Below are 16,268 nucleotides of genomic sequence, written 5' to 3'. Positions count from 1 at the left end.
CTGGACCCTCTCCAATGCCAGCACATCTCTCCTTTGATGAGGAGCCCAAAATTGTTCACAATATTCGAGGTGAGGCCTCACCAGTGCCTTATAAAGCCTCAGCATCACATCCCTGCTCTTGCATTCCAGACCTCTTGAAATGAATGCCAACACAGCATTTGCCTTCCTCACCACCTGCGAGTTAACTTTTAGGGTGTTCTGCATAAGGACTCCCAAGTCCCTTTGCATCTCAGAGCTTTGGATTTTCTCCCCATTTAGAAAATAGTCTGCACATTTATTTCTACTACCAAGGCACATGACCAAGCATTTTCCAACATGGTATTCCATTTGCCACTCTCTTGCCCATTCTCCTAATCTAAGTCCTTCTGCAGTCTACCTCAACACCACCTGCCCACCACCAAGCTTCGTATCATCTGCAAAACTGTTAACAAAGCCATCTATTCCATCATCTAAATCATTGGTATACAGCATATAAAGCATTCCCAACACCAGCCCCTTCCTTTTATTCCCACTCACTGCCTCCTACCAATCAGCCAATGCTCTAACCATGCCAGTAACTTTCCTGTAATACCATGGGCTCTTAACTTGGTAAGCAGCCTCATGTGTGGCATCTCGTCAAAGACCTTCTGAAAGTCCAAATATCCAACATCCACTGCATCCCCTTTACTGTATCTAACCTAATTGTAATCTCCTCAAAGAACTTCAACAGGCAATTCATTGGGGAAGACTCTCCCTGAAGGAGACCACGCTGACTTTGTCAGATCTTGTACTCTGTCACCATAACCTCATCCTTAACAGCTGACTCCAACATCTTGACATCCACTGAGGTCAGACTAACTAGTCTATAATTTTCTTTCTACTGCCTTCCTCCTTTCTTAAAGAGTGGAGTGACATTTGCAATTTTCCAGTCCTCTGGGACCATGCCAAAGTCCAATGATTTTTGAAATATCATTACTAATGCCTCCAGAATCTCTACTGCTACTTCTTTCAGAACCCTAGGATGCAGTTCATCTGGTCCGGCTTTTTTAATTGCCTTCTGTCGATTTTGTAAGCTTTATGCGTTACTCTGCTATGTTTTTTTTTCTAATCAGATCCTCAATCATGACTCTAAGGTTCCCTGGACTTGCCTCCCTTACAGGAACTCAGCTCAGACGATTTCACTTTTAAAAGGCTCCCACGTGTCGTCTGTAATCTATCTGCAAGTAAAACGACCGCCACCCGCCCCGCCCCACACCCAGTCAAACCTGAGACAGGTTTATGCACTTCGTTGAGATAAATGATGGTTCTTCTAAACTCCAGAGCAACCTCAGTCTGACTACAACCTCGGGAGTCTCGCCGTGTTCAACATTCGTAGCGGGGGTCAGACAGGGAGAGTAGAGAGGCCTGTAACCGGGTAAGCCGCCCCTTCCCACCGGCCTCCAGCTGGTTCTGGACCGGTGGCAAGATGCTCGGATCCCCAGAACCAGCGTCCCCCGACCGGCTACCACCCCCTCGAACCCCGGCCCCGAACCGATGACGAGACCCGCGCACCCCGGCCCCGGGACTCCACCTTCTCCTGAATGAAGTTACTAGCGAAGTTGAAGATCTCAAGCGAGCCATCGGCACGGGCGAGGGCGAGGCGCTGGGTGGCGTGGTTGTAAGCCAGGCTGCGGACGGCGGGCGGCAGCAGGTCGAAGAACCGGACGCGGTGAACGCGAAACTCGCCCATGCCGGACGCTGGGACCGAGGACGCCACACGATCTTCGCGCACTGACCCTTCACCCGGAAACTGACGCCAGTCGGCTCGCGAGGACAGGACGTGACGAACGGCGGGAAACAAGCGGCGTCGGGAAGATGGTTCAAATCCCCGTGGTGTTGCAGAGGTGGGCAAGAGACGTGAGGGGTGCTGCTTAAACTTGGAAGGACGGGAATAGGTGGTGAAATGTACATTTGGATGCAAGATTTTTTAAGTGATAGGAAGATACAAGTTAGGGTAGGGACAACATTCTCTAAGGAATAGGAGATAGAGAATGGGCTCCGCAGGGAAGTGCGTATAGCCATTCCTTTTTAATATTATGATCAATGATGTTTTAACTGTTGGCTCTGACATTTCCAAATCGTTATATGCCAATGATGCAGTGTGGAAGATAAGCAGGAATATAAACTATATAGTTAGGGAAAAACGAGCAGCCGTAGATGAAGTAGAGGAATGGGGATGTAGATGGGGGGGGGGGGGGGGGGGATTAAATTTTCTGCTGCAAAGTTATTTGTTTTTCTAAAAAGAACATCACACCCACTATTGATCTCAGGTTATATGGTAAATTTCTTAAACAAGAGCTAGTGATGAAGTTTCTATGTCTATGGATGGACATAAGGGAAGTGGGGAAAAAAAGCCACTTAATGGTCTCAGGTGCTTAGTTGGGTGTGATTGGGGTGTGAATAGGAGGTCACTTAAACAAATGTATATTGCATTAATCAGATCTGTCTTTGATTATGGATGTGTTGCTGACGGGCCAGTGTCTTCAGCAATCTTAAAGCTGCTAGATAAAGTTCAACCTCAAACAATGAGATTATGTTATGGTGCTATTAAATCATCCCCAAGTTTGGCATTACGGATAGAAATGGGTGAAGTACTGTACCCTTGCGTCTGTGCAGGTTACAGTGAGCAGTGCTATATGGGTTAATATAAGAGGACAATGAAGTTGGTCATCCAATATTGACAACATTATTACAGTGTTGGGAGCACCATATTCAGAAGGTTTTCAGTTTTGGGTGGATGGGAAATGAATGGGGCACCAAATCTTGGGATATTTAATGTGGATTATGTGTATTAATGTGGATATTAATGAAGTGTACCCTTTTCTGTCACTCCATGTTTTGATTTTCTGTTGCCTGTGGTTGATTTAAGCCTTCAAGAAAAGATCAAGATGAGGTGTGATTGTATGTCATTGGCACAGGAAGTTCAGCAATATACATAAGGCAGACATTATGATTTCTGACATATCTCGACAGAGAATTCCAAAGATCCAGTGACAGATTGTTCAGATGTTTCTGTTGATGTGACTATTAAGAAAATATTATCAAAGAATCAGTATTCACATCTGAGATGGTTGCTGTCATTTTAGGCTTGGAATGGGTTGAAGAAGTAGGCCCTCATAGGTACTTCTGTGCCCTGATTTATTCTCGGTTTTGACATAGAACCATAGAAACTACAGCACAGAAACAGGCCCTTTGGCCCTTCTTGGCTGTGCCAAACCATTTTCTGCCTAGTCCCACTGACCTGCACACGGACCATATCCCTCCATACACCTCCCATCCATGTATCTGTCCAATTTATTCTTAAATGTTAAAAAAGAACCTGCATTTACCACCTCGTCTGGCAGCTCATTCCATACTCCCACCACTCTCTGTGTGAAGAAGCCCCCCCTAATGTTCCCTTTAAACTTTTCCCCCATCACCCTTAACCCATGTCCTCTGGTTTTTTTCTCCCCTTGCCTCAGTGGAAAAAGCCTGCTTGCATTCACTCTATCTATACCCATCATAATTTTATATACCTCTATCAAATCTCCCCTCATTCTTCTACGCTCCAGGGAATAAAGTCCTAACCTATTCAACCTTTCTCTGTAACTGAGTTTCTCAAGTCCCGGCAACATCCTTATAAACCTTATCTGCACTCTTTCAACCTTATTTATATCCTTCCTGTAATTTGGTGACCAAAACTGAACACAATACTCCAGATTCGGCCTCACCAATGCCTTATACAACCTCATCATAACATTCCAGCTCTTATACTCAATACTTTGATTAATAAAGGCCAATGTACCAAAAGCTCTCTTTACGACCCTATCTACCTGTGACGACACTTTTAGGGAATTTTGTATCTGTATTCCCAGATCCCTCTGTTCCACTGCACTCCTCAGTGCTTTACCATTAACCCTGTATGTTCTACCTTGGTTTGTCCTTCCAACGTGCAATACCTCACACTTGTCAGTATTAAACTCCATCTGCCATTTTTCAGCCCATTTTTCCAGCTGGTCCAAGTCCCTCTGCAGGCTCTGAAAACCTTCCTCACTGTCTACTACACCTCCAATCTTTGTATCATCAGCAAACTTGCTGATCCAATTTACCACATTATCATCCAGATCATTGATATAGATGACAAGTAACAATGGACCCAGCACTGATCCCTGTGGCACACCACTAGTCACAGGCCTCCACTCAGAGAAGCAATTCTCTACCACCACTCTCTGGCTTCTTCCATCGAGCCAATGTCTAATCCAATTTACCACCTCTCCATGTATACCTAGCGACTGAACTTTCCTAACTAACCTCCCATGCGGGACCTTGTCAAAGGCCTTACTGAAGTCCATGTAGACAATATCCACTGCCTTCCCTTCATCCACTTTCCTGGTAACCTCCTCGAAAAACTCCAACAGATTGGTCAAACATGACCTACCATGCACAAAGCCATGTTGACTCTCCCTAATAAGCCCCTGTCTATCCAAATGCTTGTAGATTCTGTCTCTTAGTACTCCCTCCAATAACTTACCTGCTACTGACGTTAAACTCACCGGCCTATAATTTCCCGGATTACTTTTCGATCCTTTTTTAAACAACGGAACAACATGAGCCACTCTCCAATCCTCCGGCACTTCACCCGTAGACAGCAACATTTTAAATATCTCTGCCAGGGCCCCCGCAATTTCAACACTAGTCTCCTTCAAGGTCCGAGGGAACACTCTGTCAGGTCCCGGGGATTTATCCACTTTAATTTTCCTCAAGACAGCAAGCACCTCCTCCTTTTCAATCTGTACAGTTTCCATGGTCTCACTACTTGATTCCCTCAATTCCATAGATTTCATGCCAGCTTCCTTAGTAAATACAGACGCAAAAAACCTATTTAAGATCTCCCCCATTTCCTTTGGTTCCGCACAAAGCTGACCACTCTGATCTTCAAGAGGACAAGTTTTATCCCTTACAATGTTTTTGCTCTTAATATACTTGTAAAAGCTCTTTGGATTATCCTTCACTTTGACTGCCAAGGCAACCTCATGTCTTCTTTTTGCCCTCCTGATTTCTTTCTTAAGTATCTTCTTGCACTTCTTATACTCCTCAAGCACCTGATTTACCCCCTGTTTCCTTTCCATGTCATACAACTCCCTCTTCTTCTTTATCAGAGTTGCAATATTCCTTGAGAACCAAGGTTCCTTATTCTTATTCAATTTGCCTTTAATCCTGACAGGAACATACAAACTCCGCACTCTCAAAATTTCCCCTTTGAAGGCTTCCCACCTACCAATCACATCTTTACCAGAGATTTAAAAAGATTTTTTCAAACTGTAGGCCATGCCTTCTTCTAGAGATTGGACAATATCTGTGAAGGCTGCAGGGTCTGGGCTTGTGTATCCATTTCTTATGGATCCCTGCCCATGTTGGATTGAAGGAAACAAGATGGCAGTCCTATCAAGCAATGACTAAAATTAAGGATGTAAAGATATTGGTGCCTTTGCATAAGGGGAAGGTAAAAATCGTAATTAAAAAGTCTGTTGAATCACTGTGGCTGCAAAGCTGAGACAAAGAAAAGAAAGGACGGCACTTACTTTAAAGGATAGTTGCAACAACTGGTAAATGGGTATAACAGGAGAGAAGAAATAATACTTGCACCTTTACATATGGGACATACTAGGTTGAATAATTCAGATCTAATATGCATGATATGGACTTTTGAAAGAAATGGTGCATGTGTATTGTTTGTAAGCAGTTCCTGTGAGGTGCAAAGGAAACTCCGATTTACTAAGTTGCGATATTTGGGACAGACAGTTTAACATTGGTAATTTGTTAGGATATCGCTGCCAATGTAATTTCTTTAAGTTCACATTTGACTTTCTAAACAGTGTTAGACTTTTTGATATTGTCTGTGTTTTTTATGGGCGGGGTGATTAAAGGGGGTGTACTTACTATCTCTTTGCTCCACACTCCAGCTCAGTAGCTGGCAGTAATGCACATACCATACGTTTGCCAACTGCCATTGAACATTACTAAAAGAAGATGGGAGAGTGGCAATGTAAGAAGAAGGGGAGGGGGTGTGAGTAGAAGGGTGGGGAGGGACGAATAAGGGAGAGAAGGTTGCTTGCAGTTTTCTCTCTCTCCCTCTCCAATTCCTTTGACCCTCCTTCCCTACTTGCCATGAGCAGATCAAAGGTTTAATCCCTCTTCGGCTATTCTCACTGCCAGATGTAGCTCGAACCCTGAGTGGGTTTTGATGGAGCTGCAGGGTGAGATCGAAGCACGGCATGAAACTGGCCTGGCTGGGAGCCTGATGGGAGATCTGCACTACAGCTGTAAGGTAAAGATTTTGTGTCCCCAGCATTGTCCCTCTGCCACCATCCTAAACCCTAGACATCCACTCGTTTTGCATAGGGTTAAGAGGTCAATTTCCAGTCCTCATGGATTCCTCTTGAGGTTTCTCACTCTTGACTGTTGGTCTGTAAAATTCTGTCTTTCTGCCAAGTTAGAACTTCCAAAGTCTGATATTATCTGGAAAAATTCAGTCCCTGGAGAGTAATGCGATGAAACTCATCAGCTTGTCGATGTTTTTGTTCCAGTTTAGACATAAGACATAGGAGCAGGATTAGGCTCTTTCTGCTCCACCATTCAATCATGACTAATCCTTTTCTCCCCTCAGCCCCACTCCCCAGCCTTCTTCCCATAACCTTTGATGCAGTGGCCAATCAAGAATCTATCAATCTCCACCGTAAAAACACCCAACGACCTGGCCTCCACAGTTACCTGTGGTAACAAATTCCACAAATTCACCACCCTCTGGCTAAAGAAATTACTCCACATCTCTGTTTTAAATGGACACCCCTCTATCCTGAGGCTGTGCCCTCTTGTGCTAGATTCCCCCACCATGGGAAACATCGTTTCTACATCTACTCTGTCAAGGCTTTTCAACACTTGAAAGGTTTCAGTGAGATTCCCCCTCCCTTCTAAATTCCAGCGAGTACAGGCCCAGAGCCATCAAAGGTTACTCATGATAACCTTTTCATTCCCGGAATCATCCTTGTGAACCTCCTCTGCATCCTCTCCAATGCCAGCACATCTTTTCTTAGATGAGGAGCCCAAAACTCTTCACCATATTTAAGCTGAGGCTTCACCAGTGTCTTATAAAGCCTCAGCATCACATTGCTGCTCTTGTATTCCAGACCTCTTGAAATGAATGCTCACATTGCATTTCTTTCCTCACCACCGACTCAACCTGCAAGTTAGCCTCAGAGTGTCCTGCACAAGGACTCCCCAGTCCCTCTCTATCTCAGATTTTTGAGTTTTCTCCCCCTTTAGAAAATAGTCCGCACATTTATTTCTTCTACCAAAGTGCATGACCATGCATTTTGCTACATTGTATTTCATTTGCCACATTCTTGTTCATTCTCCCAACTTATCTAAGTCCTTCTGCAGCCTACCTGTTTCCTCAAAGCTACCTGCCCATATACCAATCTTCATATCATCTGAAAACTTGGCAACAAAGCCATCTATTCCATCATCTAAATCATTGATATACAGCATAAAAAGAAGCAGTCCCAGCACCAACCCCTGTGAAACACCACTGGTTGCTGGTAGCCAACCAGAAAAAGATCTTTTATTCCCACTCACTTCCTCCTACAAATCAGCCAAAGCCTTAACCATGCTAGTAACTTTTCTGTAATACCATGGGCTCTTAATGAGGTAAGCAGCCTCATGTGTGGCACCTTGTCAAAGACCTTCTGAAAATCCGAATATACAACATGCACTGCATTCCCTTTATCTATCCTACTTGTAACCTCCTCAAAGAATTTCAACAGGCAATTTGTTGGGCAAGATTTTCCCTTAAGGAAACAATGCCAGACCTTGTCCTATCCTGTCCTGTGTCACCAAGTCCTCCATAACCTCATCCTTAACAATTGACTCCAACATCTTCCCAACCACTGAGGTCACACTAACTAGTCTATAATTTCCTTTATGCTGCCTCCCTCCTTTCTTAAAGAGTGGAGTGACATTGCAATGTTCCTGTCCTCCGGAGCTATGCCAGAGTCCAATGATTCTTGAAAGATCATTACTAATGCCTCCGCAATCTTTACCACGACCTCTTTCAGACCTTTACGGAGTGATTCATCTGGTCTGGGTGACCTATGTAGGTCTTCCAGCTCTTTGAGCACCTTCTCCCTTGCAACAGTAACTGCACTCGTTTCTCTTCCCTCACACCCTTCAACACCTGTCACGCTGCTAGTGTCTCCCACAGTGAAGACCGTTTGTTTTCTAAAAATCTGGCCGAGTTATTTCCATAAATGCTGTTTGACCTGATGGGTATTTCCAGCATTATCTATTGGTATTTTAGCACAGAAACCAGCCCTACAATCTACCATCTCCATGCTGAACATTAAGTTCACATCCGCAATAATTCCATTTACCAGTGACTGGTTCATTACCTTTTATGTCTGGCAATTTCAGTGCTTGTCTAGATACTTGAATATTGTGAGAATACCCTCCTCCACTAGCTATTCAGACAGTGCATTGCAGATTCCAACCACCTTCTAAAAACTGCCCCATTCCCTCTTCTATGAGGATGTTTCCTACTATCTATCTTGTTTATACCCCGAGTAAATTTGAACATCTGTATCAAGTTTCCTGTCGGCCTCCTCTGCTCCAAGGGAAATAAATGCAGCTGAATTGAAGTAACCCCTCATATTGAAAACTCCATTCCAGACAACCTTCAGGTGAATCAGCATGGCATCCTCTCCAATGCAATCATGTCCTCAACCAAAACTATATACAGTATTCCAGCAACAGTCTATCTAATAATTTATAAAGTTGTAACATGTCCTTCATACTCTTATAATCTAGGCCTGAAATAATGCTTTCTTCACCACCCTATCTACAGGTCCATAATTATATCTAATTGCTGCAACATCATGATTCATTGCCCTTGGTCTTAATACTCATTGAACTGTAATAAACACATCTCAATCCATCTTTCACGTTGTTTATATCACCAAGCTCCTGCCTCTCCTTCCTTGCAGTATTGCTGCTCATGGCATTGTTTCAATTCTTCCATCTGAGGGAGGAAAGATTTGCAGTTGTTTCCAGTTGAAACCCTGCATTGGATCTATCATGAACGTGAAAAAGAAACACAGATGGCAGTTTGCCTCTCAGGTGCCAGGGTCTGCGATGTTTTTGAACGTGTCCACAATATCCTGAAAAGGGAGGGTGAGCATACAAAAGTCATGGTACAGATTGGTACCAATGACAGGTAGAAAAAGGAGGAGGTCCTGAAAACAGATTGCAGGGAGTTAGGAGGGAAGCTGAGGAGCAGGACCTCAAAGGTAGTAATCTTGGGATTGCTGCCTGTGCCACGCGACAGTGAAGATAGGAGTAGAATGAGGTGGCAGATAAATGTGTGGCTGAAGAATTGGAACGGGGGCAGGGATTCAGATTTCTGGATAATTGGGGCCTCCTCTGGGGCAGGTAACCTGTACAAAAGGAACGGGTTGCACTTGAATCCAAGGGGAACCAATATTCCTGCAGGCAGGATTACTAGAGCTGTTGAGAGTGGTTTAAACTAATATGGCAGGGGGGTGGGAACCAAGATGAGGGTGAGCCAGCAGGTTTACAAGTAGATGATAGGTGTAACATAAAGGTAAGAAGGATGAGCCAATGATTGGGTACAACTGCAGACAAGCAAAGAGTTAAATTGTACCACAGAAGCAAAATTCAAAAGGGTGAAGAATGCAGGACTGAAGGTGCTGTATTTAAATGTGCGTAGCATTCAGAATAAAGGCCATAGTTTGGAGCTTAATATCAAAGGATATACTTTGTATCAAACGGACAGGCAAGAAGGCATAGGTAGTGCTGTGGCTCTTTTGGTAAGAGATGGAATTACATGTTTAGAAAGAGGTGACATAGCGTCAGAGAATGTTAAATCTTTGTGGGCGGAGATGAGAAGCTGCAAGGGTGAAAAAAACATTGGAATCGTACGCAGGCCTCAATAGTAGCCGAGATGTGGAGCTGAGATTGCAAAGGGAGCAGGAAAGAGCATCTAATAAGGGTAATGTCACAATTATAATGGGGGACTTCAATATGCAAGGACGTTGGGTAAATCAGGTTGGTGTCGGATCACAAGAGAGGGAATTTGTTGAATGCCTACGAGATAGCTGTTTAGAACAGCTTGTGCTTGAGCCTACTCAGGGAAAGGCTATCTTAGATTGGGTGTAATAACCCAGGTCTTATTAGGGAGCTTAACCCAAAGAAACCCCGAGAGGCCAGTGATCATAATATGATTGAATTCATACTGCAACTTGAGAGAGAGAAGCATAAGTCACATGTATCAGTATCACAATGGAATAAAGGGAATTACAGAGGCATGAGAGAGGAGCTTGCCCAGGAGGAGGATACTGCCAAGGATGGCAACATAGCAGACGTGGCTGAGGTTTCTGGGAATAGTTCACAAGGCGCAGGATAGATATGTCCCACAGAAGAAGTTGTTCTCAAATGGCGGGGCTAGGCAATCTAGCTGACAACAGAAGTGAAGGACTGCATAAAAGCCAAGGAAAGGGCATATAAGGTAACAAAAGTGAGTGAGAAGTTCGATGATTGGGCAACTTTTAAAATCCAACAAAAGGCAACTTAAAAAAAAGCAATGAGGAGGGAAAGATGAAATATGAGGGCAAATAGCCAATAATATAAAACAGGATATTCAAAGTGTTTTCAGTTGTATAAAGAGTAAAAGGGAGGTGAGAGATGATATTGAACCACTGGAAAATGATGCTGGTGAGGTAGTAATGGGGGACAAAGAAATGGCAGATGAACTTAATGAGTACTTTGCATCAGTCTTCACTGTGGAAGACACTAGCAGTGTGCCACAGGTCCGTGAGTGTCAGGGACCAGGAGTGAGTGCCATTGCTATTACAAAGGAAAAATGCTAGGCAAGCTCAAATGTCTGAAGGTGGTTAAGTCACCTGGACTATATCCCAGAGTCCTGAAAGAGGTTGCTGACGAGATAATGGATGCATTGGTCATGATCTTTCAAAAATCACTTGATTCTGGTATGGTCCCAGAGGACTAAAAGATTGCACTGTCACTCCATTCTTTAAGAAGAGGAAGGCAAAAGAAAGGAAATTATAGGCCAGTTAGCCTAACCTCAGTGGTTGAGAAAACGTTGGAGTCTATTATTAAAGATGAGGTTGCAGAGTACTTGGAGACGAATGATAAAATAAGTCAAAGTCAGCATGGTTTCTATAAAGGGAAATCTTGCCTGACAAACATCTGTTAGAGTTGTTCGAGGAAGTGACAAGGAGGGTGGACAAAGGAGAGGCAGCAGCTAACTTGGATTTTCAAAAGGCATTGATGAGGATGTCTAGTCTAGTGGTATTTAGACCATAAGACACGGTAGCATAACTGGTCCATTCAGCCCATCAAGTCTCCTCTGCCATGGCTGATCTTGGATCCCACTCCACCCCATACACCTGCCTTCTCAATATAACCTGACCAATCAGGAAACTATCAGTTTTTGCTTTAAATCAGGGGTAGGCAACCTTAAGCACAAATGATTTTCTAGCATGCGTTATTCATTAATTTGAGGCAAAACATAACTAGGTGTATTTAAATAGATAATTCCCATATTTTAAGTTATTTACGGCAGGGGTCCCCAACCTTTTTTGCACCGCAGAGCGGTTTAATATTGACAATATTCTTGCGAACCGGGGGGGGGGGGGGGGCAGGGGGCAGTGTTCAAGTAGGGTTAAATTCACCTCAACATGTCTTTTACAATTAGGGTTACCAACTTTCTCGCTCCCAAATAAGGGACAAAAGCAGCAGTCAAATCATGATGAAGGGTCCTGGCCCAAAACGTCGACTGTACTTCTTCCTATAGATGCTGCCTGGCCTGCTGCGTTCACCAGCATTTTTTGTGTGTGTTGACGGGACACTTGTGTTTACTCCGAGAAAGACTACCATGACCATGAAGCCTTGCGTGGGCACCTGTGTGTGCGTGTGTGACATGCGCATGCACGTACGTGCTGATTCCCCCCCCCCCCCCCCACAAATCGGTTTTGGCTTAATCTTCCTGACTACGCTGTACATACATTATATCTACTTTATATAGGGTGTGTATTTATCATATCATTCCTGCTTTTACTATATGTTAGTGTTATTTTGGGTTTTATGTGTTATTTGGTATGATTTGGTAGGTTATTTTTTGGGTCTGGGGACACTCAAAAATTTTTCCCATATAAATTAATGGTAATTGCTTCTTCGCTTTATGCCATTTCGGCACGAAAGGTTTCATAGGAGCGTTCTACCTTAGCGGGGGAAATACGGGACAAGGGCAGTCCCGTATGGGACAAACTAATTTAGTCCAATATACGGGTTGTCCCAGCAAATACGGGACAGTTGGCAGCCCTATGTTCAAGTTCAACAGTGCGTGACAGGGAACGAGGAAAGGTGCAGCTCATATTGTTACCTCGCAGCCCGCTTTCACATGCTTTGCAGTCCGGTGGTTGGGGACCGCTGTTCTACAGCATTTATCTGGCTCATCATCCGCTCATTAATACAGGACCCGGCCCACAGAGGCAAAAAGATTGCCGACCCCTGCTTTAAATAAACCCATGGTCTTGGCCTCCACAGCTACCTGTAATAGAGCATTCCACAGATTCACCATTCTGGCTAAAAAATTCCTCCTTATCTCTGTTCTAAAGAGTCGCCCCTCAATTTTGAGACTGTGCCCTCTAGTTCTGGACACCCCCACCATAGGAAACATCCTCTCCACATCCACTGTATCTAGTCCTTTCAACATTCAGTGGGTTTCAATGAGATCCCCACACATTCTTCTAAATTCCAATGAGTACAGGCCCAAAGCTGTCAAAAACTTTGTTAACCCCTTCATTCCCAGTATCGTCCTTGTGAACCTCCTCTGGACTCTCCAATGACAGCACACCCTTTCACAGATGTCGGGCCCAAAACAGTTGACTATACTCAAGTGCAGCCTGACTAGTGTCTTATAAAGCCTCATCATTATTCTTGTTTTTATATTCTATTCCCCTCGAAGTGAATGCCAACATTGAATTTGCCTTCTTTACCACAGAATCAACCTGTGAATTAACCTTCTGGGAGTATTGCACAAGGACTCCTAAGTCCCTTTGTACCTCTGATGTTTGAATTTTCTCCCTATTTAGCTAATAGTCTGCACTATTGTTCCTTTTACCAACATTTCCCAACACTGTATTCCATCTGCCACTTTTTTGCTCATTCTTCCATTTGTCTAAGTCCTGCTGCAATTGCTTTGCTTCTTCAGCACTACCTACACCTCCACCTATCTTCGTATCATCTGCAAACTTTGCCACAAAGCCATCAATTCCATTATTTAAATCACTGACAAACAAATGTGAAAAGTAGCAATCCCAATACTGATCCCTGAGGAATACCACTAGTCACTGGTAGCCAACTAGAAAAGAACCCCTTTTATTCCCACTTGCTGCGTCCTGCCTATCAGCCATATCTCTATCCATGCCAGTATCTTTTCTGTAATGCCATGGGATTTTATCTTGTTAAGCAGCTTCATATTTATAGCCCTGTCGTCCGTCCCTCCTGATTGATTAATCCTCATCCAATCAGGCTTCCGCTGTCCTGCCTTGTTTACAATTGAATTCCACTTCTTACTTAGAGGGAGGCCTTCATCTTTGTTAAAATTCTTTTCCCCTTTTTATTTCAATGGCTTCCTTTACCAGGTGGTCCCAAAAGCCATTGGCACAGCGCAGTAGTTTTATACCGTCCAAGTCATTGATGGCCATTGTGAATGCAATATTCTGCTACCGCCGATTTCTTTGAATGACCCAAATGGATCCACTTCTGAGCTCCTTGATGCAGGTTTCCACAGTGTCTGGCCAATATACGCTGCTCTGCATTCACAGGGAATCAAGTAAATGCCAACCGTCCTAAGTCCCAGGTCATCTTTGACCCACATGAACCGTGATTTGAGTTTCCCTCCAACTTGCTACCTCGCTAAACATTTAACGACCATGAGCTACCTCCCTTCGGTGACTATGAACACCACATCACAAGTTTGACCAACTTCGTAAAAACAATAACCAACATCCAGCTAACCCTGCAGGACTTAATGGTCAGTTTCGACATTGTGTCCCCTAATCATGAGAGTTCCCTTTAAGGACCGCTTGATCTTTTTAAACACGCCGTTATTTCAACATACTTTCTCTATAGGGGGAACTAGTATGAACAAATGGACAGTGTCCATGGGATCGCCCTTGTCACCAGCTATTGCTAATTTCTACATGGAGGACTTTGAGGAGAGGGCTGTGAGTTTATCGCCCCAAATACTTCTCTAGATAAGTCAATAACACCTTCATAGTGTGGCCTCATGGACTCCAACCATTCAAACTGTTCCACAACCATCTGAACAGCAGATCAAGATATTCAATTTATGATGGAGATGGAGAAGAATGGTTGTCTCCCATTCTAATATGACGGAAACTGTATGGTAGCCTCGGACATGGCGTCTATCGGAAATCCACTCACACAGACTTGTACCTCAACAATAATGGCCACCGTCACACCTTCCAACATAGAGAGTCCCGGACTCGGAGAGTTTCCCTGAAGAAATAAGATGATTATGCACAATGTTCCTACAGAACGGCTGCAAGGTGAAGGAAATCAATCAGGCCTTTAAAAGGATTGATGGAAAAACCAGGAAACCTAACAACAAGGAGGAACCCATCAATACCACCTGTCGTCCCTATATTTCCACAGTTTTTGGAAGGATTGCCAACATCCTGAGGAAATACCAGATTAATACCCTCTACACACCTGTACGGAAGCTCATATCATAGCTTATGCTGGGACTCTGGACAGCTGGTGTTTACTGGATTCCCTGTGAATGCTGAGCAGTACATATCGGCCAGACAGGGTGCACGGTGGAAACCCGCTTTAAGGAGCATAGGAGGTGCATCTGTTTAGGTTACCCAGAGAAATCAGTAGCAGAGCGTTGCATTCACAATGGCCAAGGTGGGGCTGTGGAAACCTGATTGGTTAGTCCTCATCCAATCAGGAGGATAGGCGACGGGTATAAATACCACTGGACTAGAAATGCCCAGGCATCATCCCTGATGAAGGTGGCAGAGTTTGTCATTGAATCATCAGTTAAAATCAATACCTGTACCTGCTGGAAGCCTGAGAAGAGATTATTCATCAATCAAAGTGGTCAAACAGGATCAATGTAAAACAAACGTGTGCCAAAGGAACCCATTTCAATACCGTGTGATTCTACATTCAAAATGAAAAAGCAGTACATTGGTATGTTCAGTCTGGAACCTTCCTCCTCATTCACCTCAGTCATACTTCTTCGTAATCAGATATTCTGTTGTGTATGCATGTTCATAAAAAAATACTCCATGAATACACTGTGCCTCTGGATATATCAGCCAAGCCTTGCCCATGTCCAGGGAACCATCTTGTGGTTGTTTTTGCCCTTGCACTTACTAAAATCTCTGCTCAATGTCACTTGTCGATAAGGTTGAATTGTCTTGCCATTTTCTAGATAGTCATCTCTTTTAATTCACACTTTGCTCACCTCCAGGGAGTGCCGATTCTGATCATTGGCCACCATATCCTGTATGGTAAGGTCAGTCACCTGGAGAGGCCATTTGCAGTACTCCTGAAACAGACTGTGAGAAGAACAGGAGCTGAAAGCCCAGTGGAAGCTCACAGTCTTGCTGAAAGAGATAGTGAAGAGCACACTTCCACCTGCTACACAGTGACGGCACTAATCAAGAAAAAGATCATCTTCAAAACTCGTCCAAAGCCAATCATTACCAACGTGCCCAAAAAGCTGTAGTGGCATTGAACCAGGCCTGTACAACAGGGGCAGTAGACTCTTCCAAAGCTTTGGGTCGAGACAAAGTGGTGTGGGTACCTGGACGGTAGATGTTAAGCAACATTGTGTGTCACACTGCTTGCTTCAACTCTTGTGCAATGCCTGAGTTTGTTTCTTTTGTTTGTTTACACCTTGAGAAGAAGAATAGATCCTTTGAATTCTGAACTGTGTTTAAAGTAGATGTTATTACATGCTGCTATTTTTTGTCACTTATAACAAAAGACTCTGTAATTTGTCACTCTCGGTTTTTGCCAACAATATTCACTGGGGAAATTGAACTGTTACAGGGAGAAATCAACTTGGGAATGATTTATACAATATAATATCCTTATTATGGTCAGTGTGATTCCCAGTATGCTCAATCACTGTGAAA

At 43.8% G+C, this 16,268-nt stretch overlaps 2 protein-coding genes across 2 annotated transcripts in view; one reads left to right on the top strand and one right to left on the bottom strand.

Annotated features, from left to right (window-relative positions):
• utp4 (UTP4 small subunit processome component) overlaps nucleotides 1-1,769 on the bottom strand; it is an 88,968-nt gene extending 87,199 nt beyond the window's left edge. The window contains exon 1 of the mRNA XM_072280066.1: nucleotides 1,550-1,769. Within this exon, the coding sequence (XP_072136167.1) occupies nucleotides 1,550-1,708 (159 nt within the window). The 5' untranslated portion in view covers nucleotides 1,709-1,769. The remainder of the gene's footprint in view (nucleotides 1-1,549) is intronic.
• chtf8 (CTF8, chromosome transmission fidelity factor 8 homolog (S. cerevisiae)) lies at nucleotides 1,593-16,060 on the top strand. The gene is made up of 3 exons (XM_072280067.1): nucleotides 1,593-1,862; nucleotides 6,214-6,325; nucleotides 15,599-16,060. Exons 1-3 carry the CDS (start codon nucleotides 1,834-1,836, stop codon nucleotides 15,854-15,856), a joined length of 399 nt encoding a protein of 132 aa, XP_072136168.1. The 5' UTR covers nucleotides 1,593-1,833; the 3' UTR covers nucleotides 15,857-16,060.
• Nucleotides 16,061-16,268: the final 208 nt, after the last annotated feature.

The sequence above is a fragment of the Mobula birostris genome, chromosome 15, assembly GCF_030028105.1.
Source record: "Mobula birostris isolate sMobBir1 chromosome 15, sMobBir1.hap1, whole genome shotgun sequence".
Taxonomy (NCBI): domain Eukaryota; kingdom Metazoa; phylum Chordata; class Chondrichthyes; order Myliobatiformes; family Myliobatidae; genus Mobula; species Mobula birostris.
The sequence above is the reverse complement of the archived record's forward strand: the minus strand, read 5'-3'. Positions and strand labels throughout refer to the sequence as shown.

What these genes read in the sequence shown, in the direction of transcription:
- chtf8 (XM_072280067.1), top strand. Translation starts at nt 1,834, where the DNA reads ATGGTTCAAATCCCCGTGGTGTTGCAGAG. An exon ending in ATCCCCGTGGTGTTGCAGAG is followed by an intron (nt 1,863 to 6,213) that starts GTGGGCAAGAGA and finishes TCTCACTGCCAG; the next exon opens with ATGTAGCTCGAACCCTGAGT. An exon ending in ATCTGCACTACAGCTGTAAG is followed by an intron (nt 6,326 to 15,598) that starts GTAAAGATTTTG and finishes GCTCACCTCCAG; the next exon opens with GGAGTGCCGATTCTGATCAT.